The 22983-nt window shown below is 38.0% G+C and overlaps 1 protein-coding gene and 1 long non-coding RNA gene across 3 annotated transcripts in view; one reads left to right on the top strand and one right to left on the bottom strand.

The window, feature by feature from the left end:
• LOC124167987 overlaps positions 1-22452 on the bottom strand; it is a 58996-nt gene extending 36544 nt beyond the window's left edge. For both annotated transcript variants that reach the window (XM_046546070.1, XM_046546069.1), the window contains exons 1-9: positions 22207-22452; positions 18915-19205; positions 18586-18816; positions 14353-14439; positions 11567-11644; positions 11076-11126; positions 9625-9708; positions 7835-8086; positions 4469-4702 (exon numbers count right to left, since the gene is read on the bottom strand). In XM_046546070.1, coding sequence (XP_046402026.1) covers positions 4469-4702; positions 7835-8086; positions 9625-9708; positions 11076-11126; positions 11567-11644; positions 14353-14439; positions 18586-18816; positions 18915-19205; positions 22207-22252 — 1354 coding nt within the window. In that variant the 5' untranslated portion in view covers positions 22253-22452. The remainder of the gene's footprint in view (positions 1-4468; positions 4703-7834; positions 8087-9624; positions 9709-11075; positions 11127-11566; positions 11645-14352; positions 14440-18585; positions 18817-18914; positions 19206-22206) is intronic.
• On the top strand, positions 6411-7268 carry LOC124167988. The gene is made up of 2 exons (XR_006866807.1): positions 6411-6679; positions 6915-7268. It is a non-coding gene; the product is annotated as an uncharacterized LOC124167988 (long non-coding RNA).
• Positions 22453-22983: the final 531 nt, after the last annotated feature.

A 22983-nucleotide genomic window follows, 5' to 3' on the forward strand; every position in this document is an offset into this window, starting at 1 on the left:
AAGACGAATGTGAGGTCGAGATGCCAAAAATTGGCCATTTATTACATAATATAAGTGAATTGATGAATTGGTTGGAGGGACAAAGTGATTGCGATAGTATTCATCTGTTGCACTTGCAAAGCATAAAAAATTACGTGACAAAGAAACGCCATCAACTATCGCGGCAAAAGAAAATAACCGAGTATTTTAGTAACTCCCGTTGAAGTAGAGCGTCTAAATCATAAAATAAATATTTTAATAATGTATTACGCAAATAAATTGGCTATAAAAATTACCTTTAAGGGTTTTTTTATTGCTTCCCACGCAGTTTCCCGTTACAAGGCGGTTGTCCAATAACGCGGGTGTAAACTATGTCCCCCTAGACCCGCGTTATAACCAAATTTTACTGTATTTCAAATACAAGTTTACCTGTAGAACTTGCGCACCTTTTTTCCAGAAATCCCAGTGAGAAAATGGGGGTGCCCAGCTTACACGAATCCTCCAAATTTTAATGTAAGCCGCGTTCAATTTACCCTCAAATTCTTATCGTTTATTTCTTCAGAGTTTAGCATTGAAACAAGGAAACCTTTGCAGGAATTACATTTATAACATTATTTAACCTTATTAATCATGATAACGTAAATTTATTGAGTTATCAATGAATCACAAGTTCCTATATTACAGTCCAGCGGCCAAGAGTTGTCCGATAACATATAGACAGGTCTACTTCGGGGTAGGGGGCATTGTCGCCAGGTAAGAAAGGGAAATGCCCACATGACATGTAAACAAAAGGGTTCATTGAAGAAAGGAGCCAAAAGGGATGACGAGGGTGAAGGAAGGACGACGAAGGGACGACGACCCATAGGAAGAATCTTTTGAATTCAATCGATTCGACTTTAACTTTGTGAAAATCAATGTTGAAATGTAAATACATAACCCTGGTAACTTTTCCCCCCCTGTATAACCCTTCTCCCTCCCTCCCTGCCACCTTTCTCCCCCCTGTTTCAAGTTGCGCTGGAACAATAAGTGAACCTTGAATTTCTAATGTGTAGCAGTGGACTTCCTGCAAGAAGATTTAAACTTAATTTCATTTTAAACTTAATTTTTTGTTATCAAGTTGATTTTTGGTTTCTTTGTATTTTGCATCCGATCCTTGACAATCCGGCTCTACTAACATCATTTCAAGTGCTACTCCCCATATTTTTTGTATGTTAACTTTAATTATCACGTTTTTTGTGAATAAACGCATTTCTTGTGTTCACAACCCATGAATACGTGTGGTCTCTTTACCCTCAACCTCCCCTTCCAATTATCCTGTTCGTTTCGCTTCCCAAAATTTATTCGTTTTTTCACGTCGCCCCCGCTCTGAGGTGTTTCCTGCTCCACTTTATAACGGACGCAAACCTGTTCGTCACAATATCTTCTATTCTGTTTTTCAAAAACAGATTTTTGGAATTTTACCATTCTAAAATAAAAAATACATTTGTAAAATACTTATGAAGTAGCTCTGATAACACTTCTGTAACATTAAGCTTCAGAGATTACTTCATTTGAGGGATGGGACGTTCGAATAGTCAAATCACCGCATACCTCACATAATGAGCTTTTCACACTATTCGATATTCTATGACACAAAGTTATCGATTATTTGAATTTCATATACACAGCACAGATCGTCCACAGATTTATATCTGTTGACAATGGCTGGGTCTTACATGACGGTTTGCACATTTAGTTGGTTCAATTCTTTAATAATATTTTTGCAAAAATTTAACATAGAATATAAGCATTAAAATACATTTAATACTGATGATTCGACGAGAGCAACACTAAGAAGAATGTATGCATACTACCAAATGCACGCTCGAAGGCTGTTTCTTTCCTGACTCCCTTTTGCATGATCAAATTTACATTTAACATATTTTAATTTTAAAGTTATTGTCAATTTTATATTTAATTTTAGGTTTTCAAAGAATGCAGTAAAGCAATATATGCTAATAACATTACCTTCAATATGCATATAAGAAAGAACAAAAGCATTGCAGTCCTTCATGTGCGCAAGTTTGATGTAATCGTGGGTGACAATTGCGTCAGGATTTGGGAGACAATTTGAAGTAGAATGACTTGCAAAGTGTTCATTTTTTTTATTTTCATTTTCATTTCTATTTGAAATAGGTGGATTCAGTAATGCAGTATTCGATATTCCAGTGAGGTATTCAGAAAATAATTGAGTATTCGGATTCAATGTTCAAATTCTAGAAAAATGATATGTATTCGTACCACCTCTACTTCATAATCATTAGAATCAGTTTCTTCATGTTTGCAACCAGCTGTTCTGTGCCAAGGCAGGTTATGTTTTTTAAGATATCTTAGTTTACATTAAAAAATATATTTTGTATTTTAAAAGGTGTTTAAAATACTATTTTGTACATAGTTTGTTTTTGAAATATGTACCCAAGTCAAAGGTATTTTGTATTTTGCATTTCAAATACACTTGGAGCAGTATTCTGTATTTCAAATACTTCTGGGTCTGTATTATTCCTAGCCCTGGCTGTTGACTTGTTGCAACGGCTATAGCATCATTCTGAAGACAAACAGAAAGATCAAATACGATGTTGAGCCTTTTATATCCAACAACGGGAAGAGGGGGAAGACGGGATGAGGGAAGGCGGTTAAGTGTAGGGTCAAAATTTAAAAGTGTAACAGCGAGGAAGGAAGAAAGGAGAGAAGGTCAGGTGGTGATGAGGTTTATGGGGAGAGGGAGGATTGGCAAGGAAAAAGTCAGATTTAAGAATACAACACACTCCCAATTATCCGGGCTAATGATCAAGAGAGACAGCACAAATAATCACAAAACATGGATAACCCAAACTTTCACTTTAATGTCTTGAAATGTTCATAATTTTCGTAAAACAAACAATATATTATTATCAGAGATAAGTGAAAATCGCACTTTCAATAACAGTTTATCGCATCTTGTTGTGTCTCCTTTTTATTTTCATAATGAGGTAGATGACGATGAAATGCAGTGAAACACAGTAATATGACAAAATACAGAATATTTTTAATAATTATGTTGTAGAACAATAATAAATTAAGGAATAAGACATATAGTAGCGGAGGTGTAGCTTGCCCGCGCCCACTTGTAGTTCGCGGCCATGTAGAGTCTCAGCCAAGTAGCAGCTGGCCAGTCACTCACATGACTTAAGCAGTGAGTGTTGGTGGAGCATTTAAACTGCGCTTGGCACAAAGTATACGAATTTTGCCGTGGAAAAGGCAAATTTACATAAAAATATCATAGAATTTCAATCATCGCATCTATGTCGCATTTATCCCATTTGCGATATTCACGCATCTCTAATTATTATTTATGCAGTTATTCTGTTATTTTAGAGTGCATTCCTGGACTCATTGAGAGCTTTCTTTGCCAGTTTGCGATCTTTTCAGCAGAAATAACATAGTTGTATACGTATTATTAATGCTCCACCTAAGGCCTGGTTTCGAAAACCACACATCCGTGGCTGTGTGATCACAGACAGAAAGGTGGTTTGCACGAATGCTTCATTACCAGTGCTCGACGTCAGAAACTACACTGTCAGCCACCATGCCAAGTAGCCATCTCACACAAGTTGCCCTGGTTGCAACTGCTGCAGGATGTGTATCCATGATCACAGAGTGTGGTCGCGCACTGAATGGCTTGGGAAACAGGCACACGGTGCTCCCATGAATGCAGCAAGTGAGTGATCACTTCCGTTTCACGTAAGGTATTCTAGCAGAAATAATAAGCCTGGTGTATCCTAGCACTAATGCAGTATTCCAGTGATTTTGCATCCGGTATTATTTTTTTATAAAGATAGCGGAAAATATTGAGCGAGAGTAAAATCATGTACAAATAATCCCCAACATGGATATACCGCAGCCGAAAAATCAGGAGTCTGCTGTAGTTGGCAAGATTTGGGAACATTTAAATTCAGTCATGTCATTTAAAATTGTGATATTAGGTGCAACAGAGCATTTATTTGGACTCCGGAACCCATGGAAACAAGCTGCTTGTTGAAATGTTAGAAAGAGATATGAAAACTCTTACCCAGCCAGAAACCCTGCAAATATTCACTGCCATTATTCACCGGGGAAAAGCCAGACATTATAACATAATTATGTTTGCGTATACTATCTCATAAAATGGAGTGTGAGCTGCATGAAAAAGATTATTGTCAACTCAAAAATTCAGTGCTAGAATAAAACCTTAGTTAGTATTAAAGCATAAGGTCCCCTTTGTTAACCAGGACTCTTCACCTAGATATGTTAATACAAAAATGACCTCAGATTCTTTCTGTTTGCTTGGGCCAAGTTGCGGATGGTCAACCATTTCGTTTAGCACCACCATGATCCCTAGAATTATTATAACAGTTTTCATTTGGCTTCCTCTTTCACTTTAAAATCCTAAAAAATTATTTTTAGCACCACAGATCCAAACACTTAGACTTACCTTTTTCTTGACATATGAAGCCTAACGGGGCATCGCACTGCCACCCTCGAAACAATATTTCTGGGGCATTGAAGATTTTTCTGATGGACAGGCAATCGTGGTTGGATTCTGCCAATCCAGGACCCCAGGGAGGATATCCCTCAGGTCCTTGTTTTGAAAGAATTAAATCCTTACTTTGATGCCACACCCAATTGGCACCATTGTATTCTCCACCGATCCATAGATCACAGTCATCTGGAATTGATAAGTCATGTACTTGTGAGAGACAATTTTAATGAGTGTGATCCACCAATCATTCTTAGCCATACCATATACTACTCAAAAGGAAGACTTTACTGAACAGATATGTTGAGTTTAATAACTTGAAAGTCAACCCTTTGATTCTGACAACAAATTTTGCGGTCATCGGAAACTCTTTCCTGTTTTGTATAAATTCACATAACCATGAACATTTCGTGCATTTTGACATGTCTGCCACAATTACGCCACAAAATGCAAAATTTGAGCGCCTGTCCGCAAACAAAATATTCCAATGCCCACTCAGTGCTGAGGATAGGAGAGCAGCAGGCCGATCGCATCCCCTCTCTGCTTGCCTCTCCCTATCCCACACCCCTTATACAGCAAAATTCATCCTGCGTGTGCTACTAAGAGGGTGCTCATCTTTGATGATTTATATCAGCAAATAGTGGAAGGAATTACAGAACACGTAATGAGGCAATGTGTCCCTTTCTTGACACCTCGTCAGAGTTAAGCAAATCAATAATACCAACTTTTAGAGAGGGGATGAAATCACGAGCAATACAAAAATATTTCATTAACGCTATAAAAGTTGGTAACATCCATTTGCTTAATGCTGATGAGACGCCAAATAAGAGACAAGTTGCCTCAGAATGAATTCTTTTTTACCTTCTACCATTGGCTGATGTATATTATCAAAGACAAGGGCCCTCCTAAACGCACACACAGGATGGATATTGCTGTATAAGGTGTGTGGGAGATGGAGAGGCAAGCTGTGAGGGGACGCAATTGGCCTGCCTCTCCCTTAGTCTCCACGCTGCATGGGCGTTGGAATATTTTCTTTACAGATACACACTCAGATTTGGCATTTTGTGACTTAATGGTGGCAGAAAGATCAAAATGTACCAAATTTTTTACCTAGACGAGAGTATCTCGGCAATATCTTAGGGGAATCAGGGGCGAATCCAGAATTTATTTCTGGGGGGGGCACAAGCAAGGCCGTATCCAGGATTTTGTTCTAGGGGGACACAAGGATACCTCGTAATACAAAACAAGCACAACGATAATGGGACCGTATTAAAAACTTGCATATATTTGAAGGGTCTGGATGGGCATGTGCCCCCGTCCCCCCCTAGATCCGCCTATGAGGGGAATGATCATAAAATATTATTTTTTTTGTTTTTGACCCTCCCCCCATAAATGGCATTTGAGAGAGGGTCAGGAGTCCACCTAGATGTCTCAAATTTTTTTAGAACTTATTTTTGATCACTCCCACAACTTTTTTTCAGTGGGCCAAATGGATTTGAAAAACATCGATTTTTACGATCTACCCTAATGTAGGCACACTCAAGCATGATATACTACTTTCTATCTAAATAATTAAAAATATATTGCATTAATCCTTGTACAATACGCATTCCCAGTCAGCACAAAAGATAATTTAGACAGAAAATTTTATGGTAATTTGGGGCGAATTTACCCTCAGTAAGCTTTACCCCTTCTTTACCACGTTATTACTCGCATGCAGAATTGCCAACAGCGAAGTGTAAAAAATATAAAGTGAGTAATTTATTTCATTGTATGAGGTTGAGAAAAGTTTAAAGAAGAAAAGTAAAGTTCAATATAACCACAGCGAGGCTGTAGTGATATTTTGCAAACTCTTTTCGATTTATTTTCGCAAATAGTTTCACTTTATATACCTCCACGCTATCGATGAAAGGATATGGTCATTAACAAAAATTCAATCACTTAAAAATTACCTGATTATTTTCGTAAATAAATAGAGGAGAGTACTAATTTTCATCGGCTAATTATTTTCGTTTAAATTTTATGAATGGTCGAGTTCAAATCTTGACAGTTGGCTATTCTGAATCCTCTGCGATTTGCGACTAGTGGACTGTAACGTACGAGTGAACAAGTAAACAATGAAGCAGGAACATGAACGCGACTACAAGTGCCGATGTAACGTGCCTGGTAATTATAATTTCTATCTATTACGGGAGCATGAAGTAAACTAAACTAAGTTGCCTGATGCAATGCTGAAAATAGTTGAATATAATTCAGTTGAAAAGAGTTGCATAACTTTTTTTTGTGACGCCATGGTGAGGCAATATACTTTTTAATAACCAATATAACTGAAATTTAGTTCCCTCAACCTCTGCTAAAGTATAGAGCTCTTTATTTACAGTGATTTCATTGAAAATTTCAGGTGAAAAACTTTGGAAAAGCAGTTTTTAGGATTCTCGTTTGGGTGAATTGTTTCCTCGTAAGCATGCCATTAGGAGTTCGGTGTGGAAGCTGTTGTCACCAAGTGCTTAACGGAAGGAAATTAGTTCTATGTTTAACATTGTTTCTATTTTAAAAGAAATCAAATAGGCAATTCCTCTTTAAACATAACTGTTATTTATTTCAGTCATCTCTCTTTCTTCGAGTACGAATGTCCTCATGAATGTGGGTTTTATTTTTGTTATTATTTCTCTTTCACCAAGTGGTTATTTCCTAATATATGTTGTGTTTGTATATGTAGTTACTTTTCGTCATTCAATAAACAGTTATTTTTCAATATCAATGTCGATTTCGTTCATTTATCGTGCATATGAATGTCTATAGCGAATTGCAATTAGGTACTGTTAGTTCACAATAGCACCGATAGAGGGAGTGTTGTTATGTTTACTTTGAAGCTCCACAGATGGCTCTAATGTCGCATCGGGAAGTTTTACCCGGAAAAAGTACGAATTTTACCCGTGTTTTACCATGAAATTACCCGAAATTTACCACTTAAATTTACAGATATTTTATCCGTTACCATGCAGGTTACCCATCTTTTACCACAATTTTACCCGTGTAAAATTTGGGTAATAATGGGGTAAAATATCTTTTGTGCTGACTGGGATTTGTATGGGAACACTCACCTAAATGCGTTCGCAAAAATGTTGATAAAATCAAAATATCATACGAGACTACCTCAAGATATCATCATCAGAAAATTTTATCTTCTTCAGATCAACTAGAGCTTAAGAACTGAGATAAGGCATTAAAACAGACTAAAATTTTATTTTTTATGTATTAAATCTAACAAAAAATTGCAACCATGATAAGTACATGTAATCTATTTTAAATAAAACTCACCACATGTATCATTTTGGTGTTCAGTCATTACCACAGCTATGAAGTAGGCCAAAGGCTTAGAATCCAACTCAGCCAGGTGGCTGCCAGGAGCTAGCTTTGGGCAAAGTTCTTTAGCTTTTTCCCATGATGCCTTTCGATTTATGAAGAAAGTAAATGATTTATTTTGATGCAAAAATGTGGTTCCACCATTATCTCCATTACGCTCTATTTTTATTGGCTCCTTAGAATACAATTCCTTTGAGAATGGACTGGCTATAAGACATAAAAGATAACCAAATATGTATAGAGCGCTATTTTCATCATTTCACACAGCACATAAAAAATAAATACAAGAGGGGTTCAGGCAAGTGTGGTGGCTATGAGCACTGAATCTAGGATAGGTACAAGGGGTTCTGGAAGATAGCCTCCCAGCAGTAGTGGGGGTCTGAACAAAATTATCATTTTTTCTAGAGTAAATTTGATACCCAACGGGGGCTATAATCCCCCCTAGCCCCTCTCTGGATCTGCTACTGCTGGCTATAGAAATGGCTTCCCAACCTGGGCACAAATCCCTGCGATGGCGAAGATTTTTCAGAGACTGGATTACCTGTTAGAGTGGACAACACTTCAAGTAAAGTACTACGTCCATTGGCTGGGACATTAAGCCATGCTCTCCTTGGCACCTTTCATAAAGAGCTCCCTAGCTTTCTCCCACCGTACCGTGACTCCCATTGCCTTCAAGTCTTCTTGTATTTTTTTTTAGAAGAAATTGTTGCATGCATTTGTATGCTCTTATAGGGAAACCCAGAATTTTCATTCATTCATTCAAATAAAGCCAACAGTGAATAAATAAGAGTGAAGACAATCATACACTATGGAATTTGATCCTACAACACTATTATTTTTCTGCACTGGAGTCAAGTTCCTTACCATCCACGCCATTGTGTCCATTAGTAAACAATGTTATTCTTAAGCGAGATTGAACGCAGCACTTCATGGTAGGTACTTCAGCAATTGTATGAATGTTACAAGATCATTTTCTATAAATGACCACAATTGCAGACATTTATAAGAGTTGAGTTGGTTTCATGAAATACTGAATTTACAAAGTGATCATAATTCACTTGATCAGGATAGAACAACTTAAATTGAGAGAATCATCAAAGCAAATACAAATCAATTTTCTCCCATGAGCTGATTGTGCAAAGGAATCGATAATTTATCACCTACTATTTCATCCATAATACATACTACTGAGGTAATAACTTGTGGCGCCGCAATACGAATCTCGCTCCACTAAAACGAGCGCCAGCCGGTCGTCGCATGTGCTGCTGCCTCAACGACGCCACCGCTAGGTGGCAGGTGCGGTGACACACGCCACCACAGAACAGCGCCATGACGGTCTCGCCTGATCCACCCTCCAAGAAGGACACCTTCGCTATGGCGCTGAACGACAATCGAATCTTTCTGTAGTTCACTCTTTGAAATTTTAAACAACATATTTACCATCAGGCACATCCCTCCATATACAATGCAAAAATGCACTTAGCTATGATCTGTTGCTTTTCGAAGTACAATTCCAGCATCTAAAATTAGTGCTAATTGCATTGGATTATTGGCCCCTAGTTGATTGATTTTTGCAAGCAATCTTAAGGGACTAAAATGATTATGTTAGGGAAGCTTTTTCTCCTTGGCTGCCTAAGGTTAACAGAGAAAATTTCTCCTCTTTTATACCCTTTCATTTCTGCACGGAATATCGGCTGTGCTACCAGGAATTGACTTAATAAGCATTAACTTGGTATTTTGCTGACCTTGTATAATGGGACTTCTTTCCTCTCTTCCGAGAGGCTCTTCGTCAGAAACATCATCGATACTAGAGTTGTCTAATGAGGCACCTGGTGAAGAAAAGAAGATGAGAATCATTAAGCCATCCGGAATTTTAGTTTCTTATACTCCTATCATTACTGGGTGTACAAATTTCTTCATATTGGGTGGGAAAATATTGGGGCATTATTTGACAAAGGACTACCACCACGTACTAAAAATGCTGGGGAAGTTTAAATTTTTTCTTTCGATATCCATAAATATTGCATTAACTGTCCATGCATGGATACCATATGAAAGGGATGTTTAATGGGCAATGGCATCAACTGAGAAAGTGTAATTTTGAAATTATGCACCATATTTACAGTCAGCATGAGAGGAAATAACATTCATGATACCTTTACAGGGTGCATGGACAGGGAGGAAAATAAAGAGGCGTTAGCCTAAACTTTAAAGTGATAATCTTAGGCTATTTTCAAGCATCCTAAAAATTGGTGCATGGCCTTAGAGCCAAGTTATTGCAATTTGAAAGTAATGGGAGATAACCTAAACAGCACATTAAAAACTTAGACAAAATGCCCACCATTTCTTATCACGGAATCTTTTTATAGATTTGTATCAAATTCTTAGGATTTAAAAAGCCATAAATTATGTTTCCATTTAAAGTGAAATGAGCTACTTTGGGGCCATACTCACTGCAGCAAAGGCTGATACAGTGACTAATTCCCCTTTGCAGCACTAGAGCTTCTAGAGATGGAAGTAGCCCTTAAGTAAAGGAAGTAGCTCTCCCCGTGGTGAGGGTGCCCAGTCCTCAAAAGACGCCTTTGTGCTCTCTGCCATTAGGTTTGGCCGAGTTCAAGCAACCGCGGAAAGGATGGCAATAAAATCCCAGCAAAAAGAGAAAATCTGGAAATGTGGAGAGGGATGACCACAGCAAACGTAGGAGCTACATTCGCCGTAGTCTACCGGGTGAATGTAGCAGATACATTCATAGCAGCAAAAGGGTTGACCAAGTGAACCGTACAGCCATTCCAAATGGGTAAACATTACTCGTGCTGGTTGCCAATATTTACTATGTAAATTGAAATAACTCCACTCTAAGGTCACTTGAGTACTGGAGATTTCACATGGTTTAGTTTTCCATTATTGACAATTGACCTACAAAGTGTGAATGAAATCGGCAAGTAGCAATTTTCCAAAGGTTCCTTTGTGAGTCCCTCCATGGCCTACTGTATATTTTGCCCCATTGGTAATATGGCATTGATCATAAATGTCCATACAGGTATAATATGTCTGTCAATCTTAATTCATTATGAAATACAAAAGATCCCAAAGACACCGACTCAATGACTCAAAGTACTTCTATGAAATAAAACTGATATTCTTTGTCTTGCTTGCAAAAACATTCCAAGCTTTTTACAAATAAATGTATACTTACGGTTAAGTGAAAAATCCACATGGAGTGGCCCTGCATTGGCCCCAATCGGCCCTGAAAAATACATGAAAATAGAACAACCAGAAAATTTTAACTGAAAAATTTCATCTTAAACGCACATACATATCCTCAGATAAAAGAAAACCACTCTTACAGGGATTACATTATCCTTCCTTTTATCCCTGGATTTTAAATTCTACATATATAACTTCTCAGATTCCTTATCATAACAAAAATGGCATGGTATTTACTACTGTTGATCTAACACTGGTATATGAAATGCACTATTTTTTTGCAGACAAACCTATTATAATGTTCTTTCCTGTAAATATTAATTGGTGCCATAAAAAAAGGAAATGTGAAATAAGGCAACAGTTTAAATGACTTTTTAACAGGCCAGTTTGCCAGCCTCGGCGAATTAATGAAGGACAAGTTCAATTTTAAATAAGTAGCATACCATTAAATGGCATTGAAATGCTTGACCATATACATACCTAGAAAAGCATCATCTGGGATCAGAAGGATTGGTTCGGTAAAATTTACATGCTTATACTGAGGATTGGAAGGTTCAACTGTAAATGAAATAAGAATACAAATCAATGAACATTTCAACCCAGATAAAAAACTAATATGTATTATAATCAGCCTTCTAAGGACAAAACATCACGGAAATTCACATTAAATATTTTTTAAAGTATCCCAGTCATAAATTTCACACCAGTTCCCAGTTTAACCTTTCGTGCCTATCGTGGACTACAGCCGATACATTTTCTTACACAACTGAACTAAATTTGGCTATACCTGACAGAGGGGATCGGAAATGACCATATCCAAAGCCATGCATGGCCTCGTAGCCTATGTCATGCCACAACCCTCATGATCCAGCTTAATGAGGGAGTAGGCCTTCTCTTTGGAACCTCGACTCATTTTATTACTCTAGCACAAAAATTTGCAGTAAATAAACCCTTAGAATGAGGGAACATTTTTATTCGTTTTGCGTGCTGACTGTGGCATTTACCCAAAATTTTTATTGCTACCTGCAGGGTTATTCCACTAATCGTATGGCCGGGCCAAAAGTCGAAATCGACCATAACTACGGCCTCGAGACATACGTATGGCTTCGAAGGATTCTACTCTGAGCGAAAGGCCATAAGTCGGGCGGTAGCTATGGCCTAAAGGCCGTAATACTATGGCCTGCCTAGGAGGCGGTCATAACTCGGGCCATACGAAATAACATTGCTCGCGTAAGGAGTTATAGAAGAAATTTACGGAGTGTTGTCGATTACCTATATAGCGATTGTTTCAAGAAATATATGAATTTTGCAGGGGAGCACATGCACAGATTCAACGGGCATTGGCTAAATATATAAAATAAAGATGCCGATTTCATCTGGAAAGGAGTATACAGGATACGTGTAATCCGTTTGCATACGATGATGATATTTTCATTAAATATTTCTGTGCATCAAAAGAAGTTGTTACTTAATTCGTAAGTAGATATAGTGGAAGAACTAAAAGTTTGCTTGAGGTTATAAAGTTAGAAATACTTTTTTAATGGATGCTCTGTTAAAGTGAACGGAGGAACAGGCTTTTTTTTGCTTTCTGTGCTACATTTGCTAGCAGATTTCTTACTTGTTTCGAAAAGCTGTAGGTGGCTTGAAATATCCACTATTAAATGTTTTATATTTTAAGATTCTCGTAGCATTACGGTTCATGAGGGAGGATATTAAGAAACAAAGAGCAACATTTTTTTGGCAGTAAGGCAATCTTTAGTAAGTCGATGCGTAAAGGACAAATGTCGTCCACAAATCAAGGAAAGAATGATAGTCTCATATTGATGTTTTAATTTTATAAAGCTACCTTAACATAAGCCTCTGATAATAAAATTAATGAAACTTAAAGTTTCAATTTCATCTTTAGATTTCGTGCATTGGCTGGATTTCTACGGCTTTTGAGGGCAAATTATTGCAGCCATGAGACAATACTTACACCATTGGAAGGAGAGAAAGGGGGTTAGAACTACAATAGGATGTCATGTTCTAACTCTATCCATTACATGTACAATTCACGAATATTATAATACTGTAGGGTACAAAACGTGTACAAAGTTCTTCTGCTTCTTCTCGTCCGAGATTTGCGTTCTTCACTTTTTTTAAAGATCTCCAGCGTCTGCTGCCAGATCAGAGTTTAAAGAAAATCCAAATTTATCCTTTAATAAGAGTCCATTTCAGTTAAGGAACATAGAATTAATTTTGTATCCACGTTGGAACAAACTCCCTTCTCAAAATATGACTAGTGTTAAAAAAAAGTGAACCCAACTTATAGTACCTATTATAATTCTCATACTCGCCTGCAGAAAGGGCGTTAAGACTTTTGGCCGGGCCATACGATATGGCCCCTCGTGAGTGGAATCGGTATAGGCCGTAATTTCGGGTCAGGCCATAACAAACTTACGGCCGGCCATACGTATGGCCTCATTTAGTAGAATAGCCCCGCTGGATGCCTTGCACTAGGGCACTTTCCCTCATAATAAGGATTGCTAAGGGGCTTATTCCTACCAGACCAGTCCTCATGGCAGGGGGTGCCTCCTGCACAGGGGATCTCTTCCAAGGGCGTACCCAGGATCAAAACTATGGGAGGGCAAGCAATGGTTGTTCAAGTTGTAATTAAGATTTAAGCATGGAAAAGGTGAATGAAATCAACAATTAAAGGAAACTGTAACAGCTCTTTATTAGTTTTTAAAATTATTTTCCTTAAAAACATTTGCGATTTTTGCTTCTGGGGGGGGGGGGGGGAGGGGAGCTGCCCTTTCTGCCCCTCGCTGGGTACACCCATGGTCTCTTCTGCACTGGCTGGCAACTAAAATCATGAACTCCCACAGCCCAAAGGCTAATAGTACTAGCAAAGTCTTTATGACCACATACTTTAGGTGCAAGTGAAAATATATAACATCAAACAGACCATACACACTTCCTGTACCCACCACTAGGTTTTACTATTTAAGGATACATTCTGTAAATTGCTAAACTAAATGTATTTCAAACTTTTGATGAAACAATGGTCAGAATTTTTTTTTGCTGATTACACAGGAATTATATATTCCATTATGCCAGATACCATCTTATATGTGAAATATTTTGTGAACAGCAGCACAGTGGGATGAATCTATCATTCAGCCTGAGAAAATATCATTCTCTATCAAAGTTTTGGATAATACTACATCATGATAGGCAATTATAATAACACATGCAAGCAAAATACATATTCTATAGTAACTCACCGTAACGCTGCACAGTGAGCAGAGGATCTAATGCATCATCAAGGCCATCAGGCATGGGAATTTTTTTGATGTCATATTCATACACATCTATAAAAGCAAGAGGAAACATTTTTTTTCAAGAGAGTGGTACTGATCTTGCAGCACCTAGCATGAGTTATAAAGGTACTGCCTTGATTAACGAGGCATTTTCCGCAATGAACTATTTTGACAAGACAAATACTGTAGCGGTCCAACCGTGGTATGCCCGGATGAAGTACCCTGCGGATCGTGACATAAAATAAGTCTGGGCTGAAGGTCGGGAAGGGTGACTCATCAGAAGTAAATTTTATTTTGGGAGGACCTTGATCAAACGGTGACCTCTCTGAATTAAGCAATCCCATGTTGAAAGACAATGATTCGGGGTATGGCAGGGATAAAGTTGGGATATGCAGAGAGTAATTTTCACAATAACAGGGGTACTTACAGAAAAGAAATTCATTCATTCAACAAAATTTCACCTTTTCTATTCTGAAAGCAATTCATGAAAAAATACTAATTCATAGCAAATTCAAAACCTGATGAGTAATGATTGAAAGTTTTGAGGTGTTAGTAACGATGAGAATGAAAATGAGATTAACAATTTAAATATCAAGTTGTAATTATTAAGAATAACATCAAAGCAACACTTCTCAATCAATTGTACAGTGAAGCGGTGTTCATTTTAGATATATGATCATAATTTACAACAATTAAAGAAGATCCACGTCCTCTTTAGGATCTATAGAAGATAAAGAAGTCCTTTCCGTTACGCAGAAAACATTTTTTTATTCTTTGCGAATGTCACATTACACCAGCAGGAGTAAGTAATAGGAGCGAATGACTGATAATGTCAGGGTGATCATAAATGCCCATTGAACAAAAGAAGTCTGACGTGGACGTGGAATATGCTCCGACTCTTAACTGATCGAAGGGTCATCACACAGGGGCAGGATTTACTTAACTAAACCTCGTGGTCCCATGTAGATTCTGTTCCATGTGCTGAAGGGATTTGGGCTAGCTGCAGGCTATCTTCTTGCTGCTGCTTCCTCCACACTTCGGGGGACGCAGAGCTGGCTGCTACTTCAATTTTCCCCTTGTGGCACTTATTAATGCAAACAGGAGCCCTGAGTCTGGCAACCTCCTTCTTGAACCACTTTCTTCTGCTCTCATCTCTCAGTGATATGCACTCCGCCGTAGTGTTCTGTCATGCTGCTTCCCAAATTTTGTCTCTCAAAAATAATCTCTACCCATGGTTCCGTCACGCGTCTTACTTACCCGTCCGCAATAACTTCCCCTCTTTCGTGGATGGGTATAAAGAAAAAAAGGGAGGGAGAGAACACTCAACGCCTGTGAGCAGGCCTACTTGACTCGATATGACCTCCTATTACATAACTGCATTCATCTTCACTTTAAACTAAGCATTCACCCATCCACACATAAGCTCACTCCCTGGTACCGTGGCCAAGGTAAGAAGGGAGAGGGAGGGGGTTTGATGATTTGAAGGACGTGCATGACTGTGTGTGATAGACCAGGCCGGGACCAGCACAATACCTAAAACCAATTTAATGACTCTTGAAACTTCATTTATTAATTCACATCCGTTACAGATTCACCTCAATATGCAAAGCATATCCAGAAAGAATGCACCATTTTGATCTAGCACCAAAACTGTGCAACTTACAGCGCCATATGCCTACATATGTGCTAACACCTAGGCTTGTTGGCCATAATTTACACAATTTTGGTTGCTTTTTCAAATTCATTTTCTTATCCACAAGCATTTACAATACCGAAGACAATTCCTGAACCCTCCAACTGTGATAATGGTTCTGTGATCCTGTTTTGAATGCAAGTAACATTCTGGGTGATTCGCACAATCTAATGATTCAACCCTGATGTGTATTGTCAATGCATTATTTAGATGATTATATTACGTCAGCTACACCTGCATAAAAGTAAGCTGCAGCAAGACTACAGTCGTCTTGTTTTAGGGTCACCTCAGAGACTGTGAGTGCTAATTGATGTGCTTTAACTTAAATGGGGAAGGAGTTGTTATGTATTAGTTGTATTAATTGCTATTTGTTTGTCTGCTGTCATGGCAAGTTTCCTCCAGTTTGATCAATAAATACAGTCCTTTTTGTTGCTGTCTTCCGGCCTCCAGCCGAAATGTCACACAAAAGGTCATGGGAGAATGACATATAGATACGAGAATTTCAGTAATCTACTCAATACCCACTACTTTGTAGAGGAAGGGTTTGGTGTTGCTGTAGGAATATTCTTGACTACGGATAGTAGGTGGAGACACAACTGTTACTCGGGCAAAGAATAAGAGTATTGTTTAAAACTATGGCCCTCAGTGCTCTATTGCTTTACATCATTTTCTGGGCACCCCACCACAGTCATGAGGTGAAGTAAGTTAAGATGAGCACTGCATGAAGTGATTTTTGCTTGCAACTCTGGACATAATTAACAATAATTTATGAATTTATGGGTGATTTTGGAGTGTTTTTGTAGCTGTTTTTTTTTTATTGTTCCTTAGTTTAAATGTTAAAGCAAAGGGGGGAAGAGTTGTTTTGCATTACCAATGCATTATTTATATGATTACGTTATGCTGGTATACTTGTGTCGTATAATTCATAATGCAACTTTCATTCATTAGTGGTGCTCTCTAACAGTACAGCAGGCAGTTGGCAATGTGAATCCTAGGATGGCGGGCACATCCCCGGTAAGTGTGAGTGTATAAAAGCATATTGAATATACATATTGTTGTTTTAAGTAAGACTAACTGGTTGTTATTCCATACATCAATCCATAACAGGCCTGAAGGGGAGGGTGAAAAGGTGATGGTAGAATTTACTCCATACTAAGCCGCGCAGGCATGTGAATGTCACTTATTCAGAGAAGGGGGGCAAATTCCTTTCCCTAGGCCACCTCGCACTGAGAATTTTGTGTGGGGGTGTCTAGAGACTTCATCAGAAATTTGAAGCCAAGACCCCTTGATAAGCAGCCAAGTGCTCTACTTACTATGTAATGTCTGTTTGAAAAAAAAACAAGACACCCGAGTTTGAGGAGCTCTTTTGTCTAAACGAAGCAATCAATTTCAATGCAACAAAAAGCATGCAAAAGAGAATTTTTTTACATTAGATCATTTACTTTAAAAAATCTTCAGTTCCATAGTATTTCCTGTATTTCATTTTTTCTCAAAAACTACTCGCTCTTTGCGGGTAAAATCAAGTTGTGAGTTTGGTATTCCCGTAGTCTTTGTCTCACCAACTTGAAACTTTGATATGAAAAAGCCAGATCTAGTAGTATTAAAAGTTTGCAGAAAACAAATTATTTACATCACTAAAATTGATGGATTTGTTGTAATAAACACAGAACCTCAGCTAACTTCAAAACTAATGAGTCAATTGAAAATTGACTGGTAGAAACCACAGTAGTAAGCTACCACACTCCCCCAAAGTAACATGAAACTGGCCAAAATTCACTCTCAAATTCACAAAGTTTACGGTGAAAATGCAAATGGAATGGTGAGAAAGTGGGAGAGAAATGTTTTCTGAAACAAACACACAAAATTATTTCCATATTTCTGTAACTCTGTCACCATGAAGCATGCATATACATATAAGATCAATCAAAACTCCTGGTAAAACTCTTTTCATCTCCTCAAAGATTTTGTCCTTACCCTACCTTTTTAAAGTGGCACGGTGAGATGAATACAATATTTATTTTCAGACTTGGTATAAAAAACACCAAGATCTATCAACACAACACTTTTTGGTTAAGTAAACATATATATCAATACAAGTATTCCTTGCTTAGCATGTATTCTTTTCACATGGCATTTATCATAATCTACACAATCTTAACAAATCTACATCATCTTCCCCATCATTTTTTGCTCTAAAAATTTGATAATCAGGATGTTAAAAGTCTATTCAACTAAATCTCAAAATTTCAATACTGCAGAATTATTAAAGGACAAGACGAAAAGGTCTTTGCATGTACACCCATTTCCCTTTATTTTGTAATAATTTGTGTTTGCTGTACTTCACTGTGTGTGAGACCTTTCGTAATTAACTTTTTCCACTTGACCAATAAATGTGGTAAATAATTCTATTTTGTACTCTACGCATTATTCTTGATGTGTCTAATACCTTTCTTTCTGTGCGGCAAATACAGTCATCAATTTTATTATTAAGGTTAGGTACTTACCAGCTTCGCAGAGAAATCCCAGTTCATCAGTACATTCATGTTCATCAAAAAGCACAGTACAAGTACTGCATTGAGAGAAAGGTACTTGGAGCCGGAGACATTGAGCACTATGGAAAGTTGGCAAAAGATCCCACGGTGGATATTCACCCTGTTCTCTTTTTAGGGGTATAACCTCACCCGTGCCATCCCAATACCACCTTCGCCAATCATTTTTCCCATCAATCCAAATAGCTGTAAAATAAGAATAACAATCCTTCATAAAATGGAAATGATTGATCATTGTTTTATTGTAATGGTTAGCACAAAGATTCTTCTAAAATTTCACGCACCTAAGTCTAAATCAGGGTTCTGCTTCAGAACTTCTGTGATGAAGGCCACTTTTTCCATCGTGTCAAGAGCAGCACGGTGTCCAGAAGAGTGATACGTTTGGCAAGCAGATCCAGCACCATACCAAGTTCTTTTAATACTATTGTGAATAAAATAATACTTGTCTTTTAACCTGAATCTTGCACCAGAGAGTGACTTATCACCTTCTTCCATGCGCTCTCCAACTGTAATATTCCATTTCTTTACCAAAGATTGTACAGGCTTAAGACCATAAGTCTCTGACGAAGTATCGACTAGAAAAAATAGGAGAGAAGGTTCACCCAAAAATAATACATTGTATGGGAACTAGAAAAGTAAGTATGAGGCTCAGAAAATTTGTACATATAATAAAAGACTAGGCAAATATATAACAAATTAATTAATATTGAATGGAATTAGGTTGATGTAGTAACTGGAGCATTGGCTTCCCCGCCAGATCTTCTGGAGCCTGATTCCTGCTTGATTGCTTCGCGAAGAGAACTTCATCTAATCTGTAGGAAGGGATATTAAAACATAGTCCCCTTTGTGCCCTACTGTTTAGAGTAGGCTAATGCTGTCCCCACGTTTAAATGGGTAAAGCAGTGGTATACTGAGGTTTTATTCCATTTGTCATCATAAATTATGCTGTTTTCCAAATCAAACTTGAGACAACTTTTGACAGACACTGGTGAATAATTTTTGAATTATTTCAAAAATTTAATTATTTTAAATAAAATGCCCCAGACAGCACATTTGTGGTAATACATTTGTAATACAATCGTTTTACAAGTGTTTTCCAAACCGAGCATACTGTATTACAATCGTATTACAATTGTAATACAGTGTCAAATGTCCTCTATTACAATCGTATTACAAATTCCCTTGTATTTTGCCTTTGTATTACAACTGTATTACAAATCATCTGTATACAAGACGTTTGAATACAACTGTAATACAGTTGTATTACAAAAATCGGTACAATTTGTAAGGTTACAGAAGATTTACCATTTGTATACAAATGGTTGTGCTATCTGGGGCTGTTTCCTTTTTTTAATACTAGGAATTTACATTCACATGTAACATTTGAAATGATTTAATACTTGGACCCTTTCCTTTTGAGTTATTAGGCTGTGTACCATATCCACCATCATCATATATGTACACGGCAGTGAATTAGCTGTCACCAATGGCATGCTATGCGGGAGGCCAAAAAAGTGAATCATTCTTTGGTCTTTCTTACCAAAATGGTAGTGAACATAGAAGCCAGAAATTTGTTATGCACAGTACTTGGATGATATACGGCAGGGACAGATCCAGGATTATTTTCCGGGCAGAGTACAAGGGTCTGATGGGTCTTCTCATATTTGACATTAAAGACAAAATACAGCTATCATTGAACAAAATATTCTCATTCTTTTGATAAGAAAGTTATTAATATTAAATTAAATGATTGAGGCTCTGCAATAAACAAAGTAAAACGAACGTATTGATGATCACATTAAAAATCTTGTCTATTTTTTAAGCATCTTGGAGGGGGCATGTGCTCCCGTGCCCCTCCTACCCTCCCCTAAATTCGCCTATGATATGCAGGTTGCAGAGGATATCTTGGTTGATGGAGGGCAACCCACATCTCACGTTTCCCATAGTTATTTTCTCTCTATTTCTGCCGTAAATGCAGGGCGGTCTGGCCAGGTAGGCTGGTCGGCAATAGGGTAGTTTCCTTCATCAAAGAAAACGAAAAGCATTGATTGCGATTCGTTACCCACCATTAGTGTATTCAAAATATAAAAATTATTTCGTTTTAGAAATAGCGGTTTAGACGAATGGCAATGGTCCATTTTTATCCTCATTTGAAAACGGCCAGATTGGCGCCCATGCGATGCCACTCCACGTGACATCACAGGGACCTAGTTTATATACAAGAAGATAGGAGTTATACATCGTCTGAGGTTACCAATGCATGCATGAGGCGTAGAGCTCAGGGAAACATGTCTTAATAATCACTTATTAAAACTGGCTAAGGTCGGAAAGTTTTCTTCATTTGATAAGGTGTTAATAATCCTTATTTAAGACAAGCGCTACCAGCCAGCAGGGTACTCAGCTACCTGCTAGCAGCCTGCGTCGTATCAGCGCTAAGCCTCGCCACAAGGTCACCTCACAGGAGGGCAGCGGAACCAGAAATAAGTCTCATGGAGAGATTTCCCAGCACTCATACTTACGCGTCGCGTTTTCGCGTGCTTGAAAATTTTCACTTATCATTTAATCGCAAAAAATAGATATCATAGTCATTTATAGATCTAAATGCATGAAATACGTACTCCAGGTGTAATAATCTTTCGATTTAGGCAATAAAAAAATAATAGGAAACCACCCTATTGCCGAGGGTGCCATGCTTGGGGGGGGCCACAACACTCAGGTCTAACGTGAAGCATAATAGGGTAGTTTCCTTCATCAAAGAAAAAGAGAGGCATTGATTGCAATTCCTTACCCACCATTAGTGTATTCATAATATACAAATTATTTGGTTTTAGAAATCCCAGTGTAGACGAATGGTAACGGTCAATTGTAACCTCATTTGAAAAAGGCCAGATTGGCGCCCATGCAATGCCACTCCACGTGAGTCACAGGGACCTAGATGCTATACGAGTATTCAGCAGTTTTACATCATCTGAGATTACCAATGCATGCATGAGGCACAGAGCTCAGGGAAACATCTCTTTATAATCACACATTAAAAATACCTAAGTTTGGAAAGTTTCCTTCGCTTGATAGAGGAATCCTTATTTAAGCCAAGCGCTACCTGCTAGCAGGGTACTCAGCTACCTGCTAGCAGCCTGATTCGTATCAGCGCTCAAGCCTCGCCCCAAGGTCACCTCACAAGGCGGCAGGGGGAACCAGAAATACGTAACACGGACTTTTCCCATCATTCCTACTTAGCCGTCGCGTTTTCGCGCGCTTGAAAATTTTCACTTTTCGTTTAATCTCGAAAGATAGATACCGTCATTCAAAAATCTAAGAGCGAGAAATGCGTACTCCAGGTGTAATAATTTTTCGATTTAGGCAATAAAAAATAATAGGAAACCACCCTATTGGATAACATGCACGAGATTCAAAAATGAATGAGAGCTAATACGCGACATTTTAGACGGTATTGATGTTTTAAGCTCTAATTTATTGACACAAATCTTCCTAGTTACAACAAGGCTATACCAATACTAGACGCTATCCAAAAAGCACAATTTTCAAATGAAATAAGCGTATCATGAGCATACTCACACAACACGAGACAGACCAAGACAGACTGGAAACACAAATTGCGCATATCACGTAGCTCGCGCGGCTTCGCCTTGAAGTCAACGACGTCACAAAGTTGCAAGATCGGACGTGTTGGTTCCCTGGCTCCCTCGTTCGTAGCCTCTTTGCTTAAAAGACGGAGGGAGCGCGTTGTTTCCCCTCCACTTCTTCTTTATGCGCTTCTGCTACCCAACCCATCGCTGAGCTACCGTCTCCTCCTGTTCAAGTTCGCCGTCGACACTGATGTAGCGAGGAGAGGGATCCTGCAGGGTCCCGGACCCCCTCCCCCCCCCGACATATTTTTAGCACACTTAATATTCATCACACAAGAAAACCAAATATTGAAAAATCATGAATTTACAAAAGATTTATATGAAAAATGAAGTTGAATGATGAAAAAGTGTAGAAAAGTTGAAAAATGAAGTTTTTTTCGATTATGAAAAGTGTTAAAATTAGTTTAAAACCCTCTGCTTAGTAATATAAATAAATGAATAAACTTTATTGGCTCTAGGAATCCTTTCCTTTGGAGCCTAAATAAATACATAATCATAAACACTCAGACTGAGAAGGTTAACATAAAAATAAAGAAGAAATTATGAAACACTCAACCAACCAACTCAAACAACCACCTTTATACAGATTTCCAAAAACATGAAGCAAAATCAAAAACCATACAAAAAACATACAAACCCATAAATTGAAAGTTGCGGACGCTTATATAATTCAGGTATCATAAAAATAAAAAGAAAACAAAGACTT

This window comes from Ischnura elegans, chromosome 11 (genome assembly GCF_921293095.1).
Source record: "Ischnura elegans chromosome 11, ioIscEleg1.1, whole genome shotgun sequence".
In the NCBI taxonomy this organism is placed as follows: domain Eukaryota; kingdom Metazoa; phylum Arthropoda; class Insecta; order Odonata; family Coenagrionidae; genus Ischnura; species Ischnura elegans.